Source organism: Melanotaenia boesemani, chromosome 23 (genome assembly GCF_017639745.1).
Source record: "Melanotaenia boesemani isolate fMelBoe1 chromosome 23, fMelBoe1.pri, whole genome shotgun sequence".
Classification (NCBI taxonomy): domain Eukaryota; kingdom Metazoa; phylum Chordata; class Actinopteri; order Atheriniformes; family Melanotaeniidae; genus Melanotaenia; species Melanotaenia boesemani.
Genome location: NC_055704.1, coordinates 22393562 through 22413454, shown reverse-complemented (window position 1 = coordinate 22413454; position 19893 = coordinate 22393562). Strand labels below are relative to the sequence as shown.

Genomic DNA, 19893 nt, shown 5'->3' with positions numbered 1-19893 from the left:
CTTTATTTTTACATAGTTTAATTCTAGTTTTGCTAGCAAAAGTTTAGACTGCATAACTTTAAGGCAGTGAGGTTAAGACATTTATAGTTTATGCCCTTAAGCGTTTGAACAGCTTAATCCATCTTCCATGAGCTGCTCTATGGGACAATCCGAGTGTGTCTTGCAGGACACACCCTCTTTATAATAAAGCTTTTCTTCAAAACTTTTCTCAGTCGGTGAAGGGATTTGTTGTCGGCACCGAGTAGGACGCGGGTGAGAACGGTTTTTGTTTGTTTAGTTTTGTTATTATTTATTCGTTTATTTGTTTTATTTTGGCATTCTCTTCACATTATGCACTGGTTGGGTATCTGGGAGTCTGATGCGCTGCTCAGAAGTGTTTTTTATTGATGGATGAGTCTTAATATACTGTAGTTTGAATAAACATGAACACCGAGCCTTCTTCTTGAGAAGGTACAACAGATGTTATATTTAATTTATCTTAATCATGTGCAGACTGTAAGAAGGGGATCATGACAGAGGAAATAGGCAGAGGGGCCCCTGCTGATGAGTCTGAGCAGGATAAACAGGCTCCCGAGGAAGGGGCGCAGCCGCGGGAAAAATGGGCCAACAACATGGAGTTCATTCTCTCCATGGCCGGAGAAATAATCGGACTCGGAAATGTTTGGCGTTTTCCTTATCTGTGCTACAGGAACGGAGGAGGTAAGAGGCTGCATTCGTGGGAGTTTTTGTCGACTGATGCAAGCCTGCTGCGCTCGTGCATGTTTGAGTATCGTGCACATGTTAACAGATGCTGAGAATGTCAAATGAAATTTCGGCAATAACATTATCAATAACTAAAGGAATCCATGCTTTACAGCACAAATTAATGCCATTTCCTCATGAGTGTCTGTGTTTTTAGGTGCTTTTCTCATTCCCTACTTTGTGTTCCTCCTCTTCTGTGGCATCCCTGTGTTTTTTCTGGAGACGGCATTGGGCCAATACACCAGTGAGGGTGGAGTGACTGCCTGGAGGAAGATTTGCCCCATGTTTCAAGGTAAAAACTGTGGTGGAAGATACAGTAGTTGACAGAATTTGTGTTCACAAGAACACATCCGTGCATACTTCATCTAAAGTTGTGCATACATACAAATTTATAAATTCTCATCTAAATCACACATAAAATGTTTATTGTGTGTTTTGTCTTTAAAAAAACTATTTAAAAATGTATAATAGCAATAATAATAAATACAAAATTTCATTTATGATTATGGCTTCTTCATTATGACTTTACAAACCACTTTGTTTAGAACTTTATTTGCGTATTTAAATTATACCAAAATAGTAATACATTTTTTCAAGAAGCATAAATAGATTGTCTGATATAAAAAAAAAAAGTAAACAGTGGAAACATATGCCAGAGGGTGAAAGAAAAAAATAAATTAATAAAATACAGAGTTGCACACATCAAAATATGGATTGAAAATTGGAGACCAGAATCAGATTATCTAATATATTCACAGATCTGCAAAGATTTCAAAGCCTCTGATTAGAAAATTAGAAGGCTTGTAACTTATTAAATCATATTCTCACAGACAAAATACACAATGAACATTGTGTGATTTTACACAGACGAGAATCTACAAATTTATATTTATGCACAACTTTAGATGAATATGCACGTATGTGTACACACAAATTCTAACAGACAGCTTTCTGAAACCATAAAAAACAAATTTCAGATACAATGAAGAAGTCATCAAACCTCAACAATAGCGGCTTTATACACCCACAGACAGATTTGTTTTCCCTGAATGGAATCAGTACTATATGGACATAGAGATTTTATATATAGAAATTTCCTTTATTTTTTTATATCAAATCCAGCTGTTAAAACATCTTGAAACAAGACAACACATATGTATGTTATGTAACCCAGCACAGTGTTTGAATATAACTGTTGCGTAATATGAAACAGCAGCCCCAAACATCTGCTAACTGTGTGAAAACTCACTTTTCCTGCAGGGGTGGGATTTGCATCCCAAGTGATTGTAATCTACTTAAACATTTACTACATCGTCATTTTGGCCTGGGTTATCTTCTACCTAATACACTCCTTCAAAAGCCCTCTGCCTTGGTCCTCGTGTGACAACTATTGGAACACTGGTAAGCCTTTTTGTCATTAATAGAAGCAGCTAGTTTAGACACGTCTGCATTGGATTAACATAACAAGTTCTCACAAACTCATCCACATTTCAAAGTGTGTGACATTAATCTCCCTTTTACCCAACATGTCTTCAACCTAGAATCCTGTCACAGTCGCTCTGGAGTCTTTGCCAACCCCAAGCTTTTTCAGAATGGGTCCAACTGGTCTTTCCTATACAATTTCACATCAAACGACTACTTTGAGAATGACAGTTATATGTAAGCTGCACCAACATGTTTATACAGACTTCTTGGCTGGAATTCATTTAAACAGGATTTATAAGAATGATGGAATTACTCTTTTGTCCAAAACTTTGGGACACTCCTATGTTTTCACTGTGAGAAGTACCTACATCTGTTTTATGGTCTAAAGCGGATGGTGCTAATTGTTAGAGGCTAAAAAGTAGTTAAAATAGATCAAAAAGGTATGTGTAAACTTTATTTATCGAGGTTGCCACTGCACACTAACTCCAAGGATTGTATTTTTAGTCACACACTGTATGACAAACCTCTAAATCATGTTATTTCTTCTCCTCATAAGCAAATGCTTAATAAGAAAAAATGAAACAAAATTCACTTTTCACTAGTTTCAAGGTTTACTTTGAAAAGGAAGCCAAAAGAAGTGAGATTCTGCTGTGGATTAGCTCAACAGCAGTGTGTTAGTTTTAAGTTTATTCTCTGAGCCTCTGCAAAACTGCATGAGTTTACTTGGAATTGGTGCTTTTAAATTCCCATAAAATGTATTAAAAAACTTTGTTTGCAACATCAAAAAACTGTGATAATGTATGCCCCACACATTATCACAGTCAAAATGATGATTCAAGTTTAAAGCAACCTATATATTCGTATTTTTCTTTTTTTTTCCCCCAGCAATTCTTCAATTCTGCACATTAATTCACCTGAGGAAGAGTTCTGGAGGTGAGAAACAGCTGCAGACACATCTCTAATGATTGATTGTTGTTGCTTATCACTTAGACAAACATGGTTTAAAATTGAGCAAAAAAATGAGTAAATCCTTGTATAATGGCTCAGTAGTTTACAAATGCTGCAACTGTTTAATGTCAGCTGAGAGTTTCTCTGTTTTAAATCAGTTTAGTACTTTTACATGTCAAGGGTTGATCTGTTAAATCACAGTGCTGGATATCAGTAAAAACATTCTCAAAAAAGATTTCATTCATAAACTTCAGGCTTCATCAGTATCCTTGCTGTCAGCCAACGTTAGTGTCTTTGACAGAATCCTCTCATGCATGTTATCTTAGCTATGAAGAAGTGCAGTTTTATGATGTATGAGCAGACCAATAAGTTTGCAGCCAGTGATCACCCTTATTATTCATCATTTAGCAGCATTGGGAGAAATACTCAGAGATTTAGGATAAGTTTAGCAATTTTAGTGTTGGTTTAATTACGTGTGTTAAGTCAGGAAAGTGTAATTAAAATACTGAGAGTAATCTGTGCTGAAAAATGGCACAGCCAGGATCAATTACTGTTGTAATGGCAGTACTATATACATTCCATTAATGGAATGTATATAGTACTGCTACATATATATGCCATTTTTCAGCACAGATTACTCTCAGTATTTTAATATATATATATACTATCTATATAATTAATCACTGATTTTATTTCTACTTCTATAGAATTGATTATAACAAGTGGTGAAGCAAAACGCTGGTATTGACAATAATGATAATATTATGATTTCACTTTATGACTACTATTTGAGCAGAGAACTCATATAAGGAGGCAAAAGCTCCTCAGTGCAGACGGACCAGGTCTGAATACCAGTCTGAGGCTCTTTGCAGCATATCACCCTCTTTTCTCTGACTCCTTTCTTCTATTTATATATCTTTTTACAAAGATTATCATTACAGTGAAAATCTAATATCAGGAAAGCTCTGCCCATAATGAAAACATTCTGTAATATCTTATGAGGTTTTAAGCATTTATTAAGTTAAATCTTTATGTGCAGCATGACTCGGCTCTCCGGTGTCTGAGTAAGTGTAATAAAGAAAAGAGTGAAGACTTTTTCACACATACTTTAAGGCGTTCATTACTTGAGTGAAGTCATTAGTTACATGTAATTTACAGTTACATTCATATTGTTCATATTTATTTATTTAAATCACATTTACTCAAATACATGTCTTGTTTTCTTTATGGAAGCATGCTGCTTGACATCATAATGTATTTAATAGTTCACACCCTGTTTCAACCAGTTTCAGCTGACTCACACATTTATCTCCTTAAAACACGAGCTGAGCTGATCTCACTGTAGAACAGTCCTATGTAATAGCTCGTAATTCTTACCAGATACCACGAGGTCAACTTCACTCTCAGTGTCCTGCATTAGCTTGATGAACCAACAGAAGGTGAAGTGGGGCCATCCAAACACAACAAAGGAAACAAGCCAGTTGCATTCCTCAGAAACCACAAGACGATTCAAACAGCTTCATCCAGTATCAAACTTTGATTAATAGTTGTTTGACTTCTTATTTTTTTTCTTTTTCATTTATGTAACAGATGTTGGGAAATCCCTAGGCTTTGATGAGAAAAATGCAGGTTTACAACATAAACTAAAGTAATGCAAAACAAAGTGGAAACAGTTGGAGCTGTTACATTTATAATGAGACATTTTGGAAATCTGTTTCCATTGTTGAGGATAAATTCATAGGACATCATGAAAACATATGACAGCATTGCTGTCATGAGTCTGGACAATGCATGCATTGTTCATTGCAGAGGGTGAATGTGCTGTTGCATGCCTTTCCCAACAGAAGGCGTGTTATCAGAATATCAGATGATATGTCCCTGGGTAAAGTGCACTGGGACCTGGCTCTGTGTCTCCTATTGGTCTGGGTTATATGCTACTTCTGCATCTGGAAGGGAATCAAAACTACTGGAAAGGTAAGTATTTCTTTTTTTTTAATATTTTGTTTTTATTTTAGATGCAGGGTATTGACTCAGAGTCTTAAATACAGACATGGAAGCTCCCTTTATCTTACCATTCTTTCTCTCTCATTGCTAGCATTGGTTAAGTAAAAGAAAACAGAAATATTGCAAGGTGATGTAGAAAAGTGAGAAAGGAAAAGCTTTTTTTTAAGGTTTTCCCTACATTTTGCATGCACAAAAACTACGCTGAGAAATAGACATATTTTATCTCTCAAATAAAGAGGAAGGGAGCAAAAACAAAACCTGGTAAACTGAAAGTTATACCTTTTTTTCAAGTGTCTGGATAGCTCAGTTGGCAAAGCATCTGTCTACCATGCGGGAAACCAGACTTTGATTCCCCCAGGGGATGGATATTAACACTTTCCAGTTGGGTTCTTAGGCAAGACCCTTAAAGCTACTGTCTAAGCATTGTAAGTTGCTTTGGATTAAAGCGTCTGCTAAATGATTGTAACATACTCTGTACTCATTTATGCAGCACTGGACACTCATATTGGATTATTTTTCTACACATATAAAGCAACACATGGCCGTGCCTGGTGAAAAGCAAGAACTATCAACACAATAAATTAAATAAATTAAGCAGTAAACACACAAAAAAGAGAAAGTGTTTTAGGAGGGAATATGTGTTGAGTGAGTAGAGTTCAGAGGGTGAACAGATATTTGGATAAAAACTACATTTTTAGCTCTATATATTCCTATCTATAGCCATAAATAAAGGGATACGGACCATTTACACTGCAATAGTATTTTGCTTCAAAATCTTGGAAAAGTTTGTAATTTTATGAATGACATGCATTGTAGTTCACCACAGCTGTTGTTCCTCATTATAAAGTTCAGTTAGATGGAATGCAGCCTCTTATGTGGAATATCATTTCCAACAATGTCTGCAGCCACAGTCCATGTTTCAAATGGTCTGCATCCTAATAAATTTTAGACTAGGTCCTTCAAACAATTCAAAAGCCACAGTGCCTGATCCCTAGTTTGTTTCACCATGTCTACTCCTGTAGAGAATGCTTTCCGTAAACTGGCTGTTTCCACAGAGCAGCTTTTAGCTCATCTGAAATGCCTGATTCTGCTTTCATGAGTTCATTTTGTTTAATGCTTTATGGCATGTGTGGAAGAAACTGTTAACATGCTGGGAGTCATTAAACAGCTTTTTTACGCAAGCAGAGTGGTGAGAAAGAAAATGGTACAAACAGAATTTTATTTATCGATGTACTAAACCTGAACTTAAGAGGATTTATTTGGAGAGATTGGATTCTGATGCATAATCTTGGTGGAGCAATGTCATGTATAAGGAAATGGAGTAAGATACCCTTGATGAGGTACGTAAGTTTCGTTACTTAAAAAAACAACCTGTTTAATCTGCTTGTATGTGCATATGGTTTTGCAGGTCGTGTACTTCACAGCTACATTCCCATACCTGATGCTGATCATCCTTTTCATACGTGGAGTAACGCTCCCAGGAGCTGCAGACGGCCTCAGATACTACCTCCAACCTGACTTCAGCAGGCTTGCTGAGGCAAATGTAAGCTCTAACCCTCATTATTAACTCCATGGTTTTGATCAGCACACATCACAGAGCTGACACTGACATCATGTTAAATTCAGAAGGTGAAGGATACACAAGCTTGTGCTCTGTAGTGGATAGGGGTACTGTTCTTTTTTTTCTTTTTAGTTTTTTAAGAACATCTCTCCTTGTTAAATTTCTCTCCGGTTCAACATGATAGTTCCTTATCCTGTTACTGTCAGTGTCAATATCCTCTGCACCCATCTGTTTTTTCTTCCTTGACTTATGTTTCCACTCCCAAGACATGGTCTTAACAAGAAAAGCAAACCAACATCCATCTGCAGTTGGAAGCTTCCAGAGACTTTACTCCAGAGCTCCTTTACTACACAATTATGTCAACATAGATTGAAAACACTCCTCCTTCTCATGGGGAATAGTAACGCATTTTGAAGATGAATTTCCTCTTTTCTTTGACTGGCGCCCCCTTTCAATCTCAGTTTTGTTCCTGTTTCTCCTCACAACTCTCAGTCTGAAGGATCAGTAGTTATTAGCGAAGGTTTTAGTACTGGGACTAAAGAGGCAACTTCCAAAATGAGAAAAACACTGAGCAATTATGCTATTCATGGCAGGGCTGAAAAGAAATAAATTCTCTCCATGAAGACATGCAGACAAGCCAGAAATTGGGAAAATGTTTTGTTGAAATAAATATTTTGGCTCTAAATGAGAGGATGTACTCTTTAAAAAATGAAATTATTGCACTGCCTCTTCAGAACATTTCTGCATATGTAAAACATGGTGGTGGTAGTATCATGGTTTGGGCCTGTTTTGCTGCATCTTGGATGGGTTGGCTGTTCAGGAGAGTAAAGCGGCAGGTTTTTTGTATTGAAAATAATTGCAGCTGCTCTCTGCAGAAGAATAAAAGAATGAGTCGTGCTTATTTTGTTCCGTCTTTTGTTTTACCCAATATTTGTCTTGGATAAGATAAAATGTAGCTTTTCCTACAGGAAAACAGAAACTTGTTCAGCTCTAATCCATTGTTGGAATCTGGAGGTTGTGGGAAAACCCGGGGGAGAAAGCAGGTGAAAACAGTTATGTGTGACAAAGCACATTTATGTAATGTCAGATGCTCTTTAAAATGCATACAGCTTTTGAGTCTTGCTTCAGCATCCAAGTGTGTGTTTTGGCTTGAACTGCGGAGGAAATGCTGATTGAGTTCTGGCCTTCGTCTAAAGTCTGTTTATTGTGTGACTGTCTCCTTTTATCAATGTGTAAGAGTGCTTGTGTGAATCTGTATAATGGGCAGCTGAGAGGACTTCAAAATGGCTTCTAAGGCCATGCCAGTTTCCTCTTTGTCCAGTGGAAGCTGTGAAGATCTTTTGCCACAGATTCCAGCAGGAATTTTTGACCTACGGCAGGGAAAAAGTGAAACTCACCATGGGGCCAGAGAAGGGGCCTGTATATTGCTTTGGAGACTTGCCAAATCTATAGTTTCATGAGATGGAGCTGTGGTGCCTCTAATGATAACCAGATGCTCTGAAGACAAGAGTCTGCAAACAGACGATTGTGTAAATTGTGTATGACTCGTAGAACTAAACAAGCACACACTCATGCACATATTTGTAAAGAATGACATAAAAGCAGGGGCGGCGCAAGAAGAAACTACACCAGTTTGAAGTCAATTTCAAAGTGGTTTCATAAATAGTCATCTTTTTGTCCCTGTGCAAATACCAATACTAATGTTATGTAGGGCTATTAACCTAATCTAACATTTCATTTAAGTCAAGTATTGTCTGCGCTCTAATGATTTTCTTTTTCTGACAGTCCCTAAAGCTTGCACTGAACTTGGCAAAAATGCTTTTAATTCTCTACCCCTGCAGCCTGGAAGAGCTTAAAAATGATTTAAAACAGCAGGAGCTGACCTCAGAGTTTTTAAAAATGTATTTAAGAGCTGGGAGGCTGACTTATTAGGTGTTTGTAACTGCTTGTCCAGCTAACTATACTTTCCCTATTATTTTGCCCTCCTAGATTTAGATTTGATATGTTTTATACCGCCTGTTTTATGTTGTTTGTTTTTTAAATGGTTGTTGTAATCATTACTGCTTGTAATGGAATTTGGATTGCTGCTGTCTTGGCCAGGACTTCCTTGAAAAAGAGATTTTGTAATTTCAATGTGACTTACCTGGTAAAATAACAGTTAAATAAAATGAAATAAAATAAAATGAAATAAAAAATAAAATAAAATCTACATAGAAGTGCTTTGAAGGACTTTGTCAACTCAGTTAATCAAGATTAACACTGACGTTGAAAATAAACTATAAAGATACTTAAAGAGTACCTCAGTACCTAGGTAACTTAGTGTTGACTAAGCTTTGTAGAGGAATATATAAAACACAGGATATGTCAAGGATAAGGGTGGAGGGCAAGAACCTCACAGAAATTAATACATGGTGATAAAGTAAAAGAGGTTCAATAACAAAAATCTGGGAATTGGTCAATTCCTGAAAAAGCTGTGGAGATAACTGATTGTTAGATGGCCATGCAATACCACTGGTAAGCAGACAAACTGGCACTGAATGAAGAGCAGTCCCAGGCTTTTATGGTGGAGCCAGATCAGGAACAGCTGTGTCCAACAATCAGCCACACAGGAAAGCTAGGAGGATGTTTTGACTAATATTATTTTGTAACTTGAAATGTTGATGTATGTTTGTGATTTTATATGTGACTTTATTGGTGGTTTTGATTGATTTGTAACTTGGTTTGCTGCTGTCTTGGCCAGGACACTCTTGTAAATGAGATTTTTAATCTCAGTGAGGTTTTTCCTGGTTAAATATAAAAATAAAAAAGAAAGAGGAGCAAAACCACAAAACAAATCCTAACAGGAGAACGTGAAATATTTCTGATTTTTTTGGGAAAGAGGAAGGACACAGACAGCAATGTGGAGCTAGCTATGCGAGTCATTTTGGTCAGACACAAGGATCCAGTCCAGTCTACCACCACCAGAAGTAAGCCAGAACCAACATAGTGGAACAGCCATGGATCCTCTACTAACACATCAAGCACCACACACTGCACCCCAAAACAACAAACGTACATTAACCTTTTTGAACTCTGAAAATATTTCCACTTTGATCGCATGTCTCTCTACACACGACCACAATTATCACAGCAGTCTATGTGATTGTTTTTTTAGAGAGAGGAACACAATAATTTCATTTCTTAGTATATGACCCCCATGTTAAAGTTTTGCCCACCCTCTCATAGTCACTCCTCCATCCTCTGCAGGTTTGGGTTGATGCAGGGACTCAGGTGTTCTTCTCCTACGCTGTCTGTCAGGGAGTCCTGACGGCTCTGGGAAGCTACAACAAATACAACAACAACTGCTACAGGTCAGCGTCATCAGGCCCGAATCTCATCACTTTTAAGACTGCGCTGCTTACCGTTTGTCTTTGTGTTGCAGGGATTGCCTGGCGCTGTGCTGCCTGAACAGTGCCACCAGCATCTTTGCTGGCTTTGTAGTCTTCTCGGTACTGGGATTCATGGCTAATGACCTTGAAATTCCTGTGAGTGAAATCTCTGCTAGTGGTGAGTTGATTACACCTTTTCCACATTTTGTATTTTTGTTCTGCACCTACACTCAGCTGTATGGAGTAAATATTTTTAAACAGTTTTATTTATTTTGACCACAAGATGGCACCTTATGTTTAGATACTGTTGATGATGCTGACCTTCTCTGGCCTTCTTTTTAAATATTCCTGTGCAGTCATTTCTATAGTTTATCTTTATAAATTAATATGTATGTCAGATGATCACATGGTTTGATGATAGTTTCTCTTTTAATCTCAGCACTGGGTTAAAAGATGCATTCACATGTTCCCAACAGGTCCTGGCCTTGCCTTCATAGCCTATCCCAGAGCTTTGTCGCTGCTTCCAGGCTCATCCTTCTGGGCTGTGCTTTTCTTTCTCATGGTCCTCTTCTTGGGTCTTGACAGTCAGGTATTAACATGGCGTTCATTGCACACAACACAATGTCTGAGGATTATGTTCCAGCTACTATATAACCTTCAACTTGGACCTGACAGTTTGTGTGCGTGGAGAGCCTGGCTACAGCCATCACAGACCTCTTCCCCAATCGTCTGAGGAGGCCATACGCCAGAGAGATACTAGTCCTGGTCATCGCTGTTGTTTGCTTCCTGTTGGGGCTGCCATTTGTGTCTGAAGTAAGCTGGATGAGCCACAATAACTTGATATTTCTTACTTTTCCTTCTAACAGCTATCTGCTTTTTGTTTTATGTTTTTTAATCATGCTTGTGTTTCATGTTTCAGGGAGGGTTATACCTCTTCCAGCTAGTTGATTCCTACGGTCCCAGTGGAACCAACCTCCTAATCATTGCTTTTGTAGAGACGGTTGTAGTTGCCTGGATATATGGTTAGTGGCCGGCTGTTTTGACTGCCTTTGATGATGCTTTCTCTGCATGCAACAATAAGCAGCACAACTCAACTCAGCACAATTGTATTTGTATGGCACTTTTTAAGCATTTCAAGTGGAACCAAAAGTGTTTTACAAAACAGTAAAAGAGAAATCAAGCAGAAACAATAAAAAGAAGAATTCACGAAAATAATTTACAATGGTAGTGAGATATACAAATAATCAACAATAAGAGCAAATATCAAAAGATATAGGTTTAAAATGTTTATTAAATTACCTAAACACTCTATGAAAGAAGAACATTACTAGAAATCACAAGCCAAGAGTTCTTGTGGGTCGATAAAGAACGATGACATCTTTAAGGTCATACAGAACTGCTGTACCGTCCTATAAAGACCCTTTCAGTTATCTCTTTTATCTGTTTTAGTAATTTAAAAATGCACACACTGAAGTGAATTTTAGTAAATGAGAACAAAAGTTCCCTTTGATATTATTAAATGGATGTGGCATGAAGTTCTTGTTATCTTAATAGTGTCTTCAAAAAAGAAGATTCTGTATTTTTTTCTTCAGTTTAATCATTTTATCTTTGCCTTTGTAAGTGTATCTCTAAGAGACTACTGTCTAAAAGAAAAGATAACAAACTGTAGGAATCAAAGGTGTAATTTTGAACTTATTAAATTAAATCAGTTAACACGATGAAGTAGAGTCAGAACTTTAAAAAAATTGCTTGTCGTTAATTTATTAGGATTCTTACTCTTGCAAATTTGAGTCTTCTTTTGCTTCCTGGTACGTAACACATTTTTACAGGTGTCTTTGAGTCTGGATAGCCACTGTTATTCACTCCACTTGTCAATTATTGAGAAAGCATTTTTTACTTAGTTATTAAAGGTCCATATTATAAATTTTTTCAACAATTCAGCATGGGTGTCAGAGGTCCAACAACATTGTTTTCAAAGTGTATTACCCCAAATTCAGCCTTCGTCCTTAATTTCATCCATTCCAAAAGTAGCTCTAGTGAGCTCTATGGAGAACAGGCTGTTTCTGTAGCTGAACCTTTAAATGTTCATGAGTGGTGCCTGTCCACGACCACTCCCCACCCCTCTCCAGGAGACGATCTTGCTTTCGCTGGTGCCTGCTCTGTGGCTTTAGAGGGCACGGGGGGCAGGTCAATGACAATATCCACTACCAGGGGTAGTATTTATTCCCTTTGTGATCTCAGACTTACCTGTTTGAGCACACATTCGCTAAAAAGTGGAGCAATCAAGTGAGAAAGATGACAGAATTTTCTAATTTTTGGACCTCAAACAAAGGCTATGAGGACACATGATTGTTTGAAAACCTTTAGAAAGGGAATTTTGCATAATATGGGACTTTTAAAGCATTTGCCATTTTAAAGATGGTCTTACGTTCTGGTCCTAAATTATCACCATAAAATAAGAGTTGACGTCTGCAGAGAGGCTGTCTGGTCAGTGATGAGTGCTCCATCTGCCGGTCTAACAGCAGCAGCTTTAGCTGTGAAGTCAATCCATATCTGCCTCACACTAAAACAGAGGAGTTGCTTTAAAGGCAAGGCAGTTTATTTGTATAGCACATTTCATGTACAGGACAATTCAAAGTGCTTTACATAAAACAAAGGCATTACAGATATTTAGAAATAGTAAAAGGCATCAACACTTAATCACAATAAAATAATAAATTACATTAAAATGATTAAAAGCAAGATAAGTAAAAAAAAAAAAAAAAAAAAAAAAGTTAACGTGCAGATTTCATGCATAGGCGCACGAGAAAAGTAATGTTTTTAACCTGGATTTAAAAGTGTCTACATTTGGGGAAAGTTTAATCTCCACTGGCAGTTTGTTCCACTTGTTTGCAGCATAACAGCTAAATGCTGCTTCTCCATGTTTAGTCTGGACTCTGGCCTGGACTAGTTGACCAGAGTCTTTGGATCTAAGAGCTCTGCTAGGTTTATATTCTCTGAACATATCACAGATGTATTCTGGGCCTAAACCATTCTGGGATTTGTAAACAAGCAGAAGGGTTTTAAAATCTATTCTGTGACTGACAGGAAGCCAGTGTAAAGATTTTAAAACTGGTGTGATGTGTTCAGATCTCTTAGTCCTGGCTAAAACTCTAGCAGCAGCATTCTGGATGACCTGCAGATGTTTAATGCTCTTTTTAGGAAGTCCTGTTAAAAAACCATTACAGTAATCCAGTCTACTGGAGATGAATGCATGGATGAGTTTCTCTTGGTCTTTCTGGGAGACTAAACTTTTAATTGTGTTGATGTTTCTGAGCTGGTAAAAAGCTTCTTAGTGAAGCTTTGATGTGGCTGCTGAAAGTCAGGTCTGAGTCTATCAACGCTCAAGGTTACGAACTTGGTCAGTGATTTTAAGAGCCTGAGTCTCCAGGTGTTTTCCAATGCTGACCCTCTTCTCTTTGCTACCAAACAGAATAATCTCAGTTTTGTCTTCATTTAATTGTAGAAAATTCTCCCTCATCTAGGTGTTTATTTGCTCCAGACACTGACACAATAAGTCTATTGGACTGCAGTCATCTGGTGACAGAGACACATAAAGTTGTGTATAAATACTGAAAGTGGCTCATTTCAGGCTAATTTATTTTAATATGTGAGTCCACAAAGGCAGGAATCAATCCAGCATTTTTCACATAACCCTTTATTTATTTCTCAATCCTCTCTGTAGATCCTCAGATCAGCTTCTGCCAGAAACAAGCTGACTGAGACTCTTCCGTCCTGAGCCTCGCTTCCCCCTGATACGGGCTGCCTGTAATTGATCAACTGCCAGGAGTAGTTGTCGGGAGTGCACACAGTTTTTATCACAGAAACACTGGCAGAATTGAAGTAATATAAATACTCAGTAAACAATGTCAACACAAAACATACAGCCGCACATGTTTGAGCCCAAATCAGACCCTGAAAACGAGAGTGAACAACGTAGCCTGGTTGTTACGTTTGTAGCATTTCCATCTACAGTGTTGATCGCTAACTTTCTGGTCAACATTACATGTGTATTACCTGCTGGTAGCGATTAGACAAAGTAAGTGTGGTCAGATGTTGACTCACACACTAACTATCAAAACAAAATGGACAACTTATTTGGTTTTACTTACAGCTTGTGGCTAAAGCCTGGTTGCAAATCCCTCGTTGTACCAGCCATTATTCATCTGGCCGCCTTCAGTGAAATTCCGGTCACAAATGCAAACGTTGGTGTAACTCTGTGGCTGGCTTCCAAAAACAAACTCCATCCATTGCTGTGGAACTGTTGTTTCCTTCGCCCTCACAGCCGATCAAGCACTTCTTGTGTGACATGTTGACACTGAAAACGTGGCCATGTCCACTGCAGTGCCTTCCTCCTTACACTGAGTAGTGAAGGTGGGTGTGTCTTTCTTTTTGCACAATCTAAGAAGATGACCAGTAGCTGAGTCTCCCCCTGGGACGTCATTGAAATATCGAAGTAGAAAAAACTATAACTTATTGTTTTCAGTGCCATGGTAACTGAATGCACACTGGAAAAGTCAAACATGGCTTTCAGCACCGCTCACTTGTCTGATGAGTGTTCAACACTATAATACTGGAGAAGGCTCAGAAAAGTTGAAATAGCACAACAGCGCCCCTTTAATGATTCCTTATTTTTCTTTTCCAAATTTTTAATCGCATATAATTGCTTTATTTATTTCTTTACCTCAGAAATGCTGGAATATACACAAGACATTTTCCTCTTCTTTTTCTTTTCCGACATCATTTTGCATGAAAAAACTTCTGAGCTCCTCGGCACTTCCTACACCTTCATTATCGGCAGCATCGCGCGTTTAATGAGATCATGTAGGTAGAGAGTTGTACTGTCATATTTCCAGCACCTTTTAGTTTTCAGACCATATGTTTTGAATTGATTCAGGCCTTTTATAATGAATCTAAAAGCTGTGCATCTGCATTACCCTGTAGAAAGCTTTCATCTGAATGGCGCACATTCACATTAAACATTTTTGACTGAGTAGTCCAGTACCATTATCATGTTTATTTTATTTTATTTTTTTTTATTGAAAACGGCAAACTGATGTAAGATATCAATCAGTTTGTTTGCTCTCCGTCTTGTTAGACCAAGTGCTGAGATATTCTCTCACCTACATTTTAATGAGGAGACTCACTTTCCTCCTCCATAAAGATGCATGAAAAGGTTTAGGATTGATTACTTCGACGTTTATCGAGCAGCAACTTCGTCTGCTATTGTACATTTGCAGAAACCAGTCTGTAGATGATGTTCCATTTAGTCTCCAATATCAGTTTCCTCTTATTGTCTTTTAATGTCTTCTCTCTATGGAAACTGAGGGGAGAAGCTCTCTCATCTTCATCTCCATTAACCTCTTCCTCCTCCTCCACTGCCTACAGTTGCTGTCCTATTAGTCATCATGCTCTTGGGTTACATTTCTTTTTTTTTTAAATATCTGGTTTATGCTACGTTGCTTTGTTCATTTCCTTGTTGATTCTTTGGACAGGTTGTGCCTTTTTTTTTTTACACACTGCATCCTGGGACTTTATTGGTTTGCGGATACTTCCCATAAAACAAATAAATTTAGTTCTGTGACTGAAAACACTACCATCCTTGCAGGTGCTGACCGTTTCTATGACAACATTGAAGACATGATCGGGTATGCTCCACTCCCTTGGCTGAAGTATTTCTGGTTGTTCATCACCCCGTTCATCTGTGGGGTGAGTCTTCACACCTGGGTTACATCCCTGTAATCTGATTCTTCTACCTTGAGTTTACACTTTTATTTTCAAACCAATTTCCTGCTTTAACATCTCTAATGTTTCCATTTATGTGCATAAATTTCACCTTAAATTATTTCTGAATTTATACCACTTGACATTTCTTGTCTGTGCTTCAACTTTCGTGGCCTTTCATCTTTGCTGAGTATTTCATTTGGCCACAGCAGTAATTAAGCTTGAGGACACATTTGAGGGAAAAAAAATTGAAAGTGGACTGCTGCCATTAAGTGTGGCTGCAAAATGTGGACAGATCTGTTTTAGAGCAGAACCCACTACAGACATGATCAGTGCAATGAAAAATACAGCTGCAGTCAGAGCTTTTATAATGTAAGTTTCAGATATAAAACCCAGGTAATAGGGTACGTTTCTCATGCTGCTGACTCCATTCTACCATTTTTTTCCAATTATATTTTTCGCTCTAGGACAGAAGACAATAACAGTGGACTACTGCGATGTGTCATATGACTTGTATAAAGTGCTCATATAGGAAACATCACAATGCAGCCCACACCCTACCACACAGATCGTGTGCTGTGGTGAAGTTCTTAATAAATAAGTAGATTTTTTTTTGTTTCAATCAGTGATTATTTCTTAAAAGCAGGTGAATGACCACAAACATTAACTAAAAAAGACACAATTACTTTTATATTACTAAAATAATCTGTGTTTTATAATAAAATGTTTGCAATGAAAAATATTTTAGCCACATTGGGCTTATAAACATTGTGACATACCTGAAAAGGTATGTTTCATGGTTGAATTGCCCTGGTTATTTCTCAGTCTTACAAACATTTCTCATCCATTTTACAAAAAAGAAAAACATTTAAAGCAGCGCTACTGAACTTTAGAGGATTTTTGCACTTTGATGCCCCTGTCTTGTATCCTGTCTCTTCTCTGAGCACTCTCAGCCAGGAAAAGTCAGTCAGATGTTGATTCTTGTCTTATTTCTTGCTCAGAAATCTCTTCATCCAATAATGTGCTCTTGGGGATTCTTTGCTGAATTAGCTATGGTGTGCATTCAAATGTGTCACATGATGCTCTGGGCTGGTTTTTCAGCCTCGGGATGCTAAAGAGCAATGACCTCTCCAGGAATGTGCGTAATGAATGTCAGTGTGTCATCAAAAGGAGTCACAAGCAGGAGTTTTAAGGTTGAAAACTTATGTGGTACTGCTTTGGAATAAACATTAAGCACATCATTGAAGAGGAGCTTTGTGGGACATAAGCTAGGATGTGCTTGTATGGCGCTGACATTTAGTTAAAAATCTGTTTTTCAGGAGTGGGGACTTTAGAAAATACCCAGTAAATCACTCAGACCATGTAGGAATTTCAGACTTGCAGGATGTAGAAATAGATGAATAAACCAATTTATATGGTGTCACTTGAGGAATACAATGTTTTGGTTAGTGTTTTGTTGAAATTTCAGCAACTGAAGGTAAGGTGTCCCCCTTATTAACAACTCACGATACACAGTGAGATTTGTGGCCACATTGCATCTACTGGTAAATTGCATTACACAAACAATATAATGTTGATTTCTAAGAATGAACAAACAAGTCTGATGCAAACAGATGCAGAGCAGCTTAAACCAAACTATTTATCTCTTGTGTATCTATAATTGCTACACTGCGCCTATTACTGTCTACTTTTCTGACTTTTCCATTTCCTAACCCCCTAGTTTACACTGGTGTATAAGCTGGCACAAGTAAGCACTTTCAGTTTCGGATATGGGTTTGGCTCCTGGGCCACTGCAGTGGGTGCTCTACTTCTTGCCCTTCCGCTGTTATGCATCCCACTATTTATTTTCATCTCACTATGTCGGGTGAGTAACCTAAAACTTTTTTATTGGATCATTTTCAGTATTATTGAATTAAAGCTGAAACACATCCATCATTTTGTAATTAAATGTTTTAGTACACATTTTAATTACACATCTCTTCCAACAATAAGTATCCCAACGACATGACTACGCCATCCAAAGACCTGCGACAGATTCGTCCCCATAAGCCAGTGCTCACGTTGTGTAACCTCGTCATCTTCAAAGGGCAGAGGCAGCCAAAGAGGGGTGTGGATGATAGCAATGAGAAGATGGTGATGGAGGAGCCAAGCGGGGTTTGATGTTGATGATGTATATATTTGCAAAAACAAAAAATATAATCATTTTATAAATGTTTACACATATTAGTCTTCAGGGAAATTTTTTTGTCTTTTATCAACACAATTACCGTGATTTTTTTTCTTTTGTTTTTTTTAAAATACCAATGTTAAAGACTTATGTAGTGTATGTTTATCTGTATACATATTGTCCTTCATGTATTGACAAAGCCATAGCATAATTTAACACAAGCACTACCTACGGTCCAGTCCCATGGGACTATAGGTAAACAGCATGGAATGTCCTTCTAAAATTATAACAAACAATGTTGTATGTTTAATTTAGAAATCATTAAGAAGTCTCATCTTAATGTTATACAAAGCTCTTTTTTTAAATTTATGTTAATCAATTTTGTTTTTAATTGTACTTAAAATATAAAACATACGTATTTAAAAAATAAATTAAATTCAGAAGAGGATTTTCATTTGTGAAGCCAGTTTAAAATATACATACATTCATGAATAGATTATTCTCCCTATGCTTATGTTTTGGAAAATGAGTTTGTTTTTTGATGGATTAAGATATCACTTCAGCTGTGAGAAAGACCAGTTTTAGCAGATTTCCCACCCAATTTTAAAGGATATGCACATATAATACAAATGTTTCAAACAAAGAATAAAGTTTGACGGTTATTATGACTTATGAGTTATCAGTTTTGTAAAAGATGCTTGAACAGTTATGCTTGTACCTTGGATGACTACCCATCATTTCAGTCCCAGCTGGCTCACTATGACTGCAAAGTTTTCAGTATCAATATTCAATGCATAGTGATCTGTTTTACTATTAAGCTTGAAGGTTTTTAGCATCCTTGTTACTTTATTTATCCAACACCCTGGCATGTAGAGGGGTCTCTCTCTGAAATCTCCTTTTTGAGGCAAATTTTAAAGGACAAAACAGAAAGTGGAGTTCTGCAGATTTGTTGAGGATTATAGGAATCCCCTTACCAATTTACAGCTGTTTGTATCACATTTTAAGAGTAAGTGTTAAACAGTTAGAGTTAGTGTTTCCAGCCATAAAAATAAGTCATTGCAGAAAAAATATGACAATCCCTAGAGTGCAAATCAGAGGCCCCGTCCCTGAAGTGGACTAAGTTATTAAATCTTCTGCATTTGACTAAATATGTTATATGACCAACTTAGACCATCATGTGAACATTCCCAGAACATTTATCTGCAGCATTAAGCTAAGTGGACATGTTGGAAACCTCTGCAATGGTTTGTTCATTCTGTAATGCAATTCACCAGTTTGCCATACAATTTATGTCTTCCTCAAGAATGTATGTTCATTGTGTTTTGTGTCATTATGTGTTTATTTGTGTTTATAGGCAAAAATAAAAGGAAAAAAAAAAACGGCATTAAATATCCTGAGGTAGTGTGTCTCTTTGATTCTGTCCACATTGATTTCCTACCAGACAGGATAAACATCCAGCACCAGTGGTCAGCTTGTCCAATCTATGAATCCAACATTATCACTGCCTTTTTGCAGACACATATACATTTATTGTTTGGTAAATGTATGAATAAGTTAAACAGATTTGTGGACTTTTTTTTCTAATACTCTTTGTGAAACAGAAAAACCCTGTGATTAAAAAACGTGAATTTGCTCCATCATAATCTCAAGCTCAGTCATCTGTGTGATCCAAACCGGCATTCAATTAACAGATGATTTCGCTCTGTTGCTTCCAACCTCTCATCACCTTTGATCACACCACTCCTCCCCCAGTGATGCTGAATAAATTTTAGTTCTGAAACCTTATAATTCACCCCTGAACTTTAACTACTCAGAGGATGAAACAGTAACTTGTTATAGCACTTTTTGCTGTTTTATGTAATTGGTAGAAAACAGCAGTTATGTTATATATGTCAGGTCATAACCCTGTTTGGTAT

At 37.3% G+C, this 19893-nt stretch overlaps 1 protein-coding gene across 1 annotated transcript; it reads left to right on the top strand.

The window, feature by feature from the left end:
* Nucleotides 1-187: 187 nt before the first annotated feature.
* LOC121634399 (sodium- and chloride-dependent GABA transporter 2-like) lies at nt 188-19365 on the top strand. The gene is made up of 16 exons (XM_041976994.1): nt 188-252; nt 493-699; nt 899-1033; nt 2002-2142; nt 2283-2400; nt 3052-3099; nt 4959-5088; nt 6527-6661; nt 9926-10029; nt 10101-10225; nt 10524-10636; nt 10723-10860; nt 10967-11069; nt 15695-15795; nt 17531-17674; nt 17803-19365. Exons 2-16 carry the CDS (start codon nt 510-512, stop codon nt 17968-17970), a joined length of 1893 nt encoding a protein of 630 aa, XP_041832928.1. The 5' UTR covers nt 188-252; nt 493-509; the 3' UTR covers nt 17971-19365.
* The last annotated feature ends 528 nt before the right edge of the window (nt 19366-19893 follow it).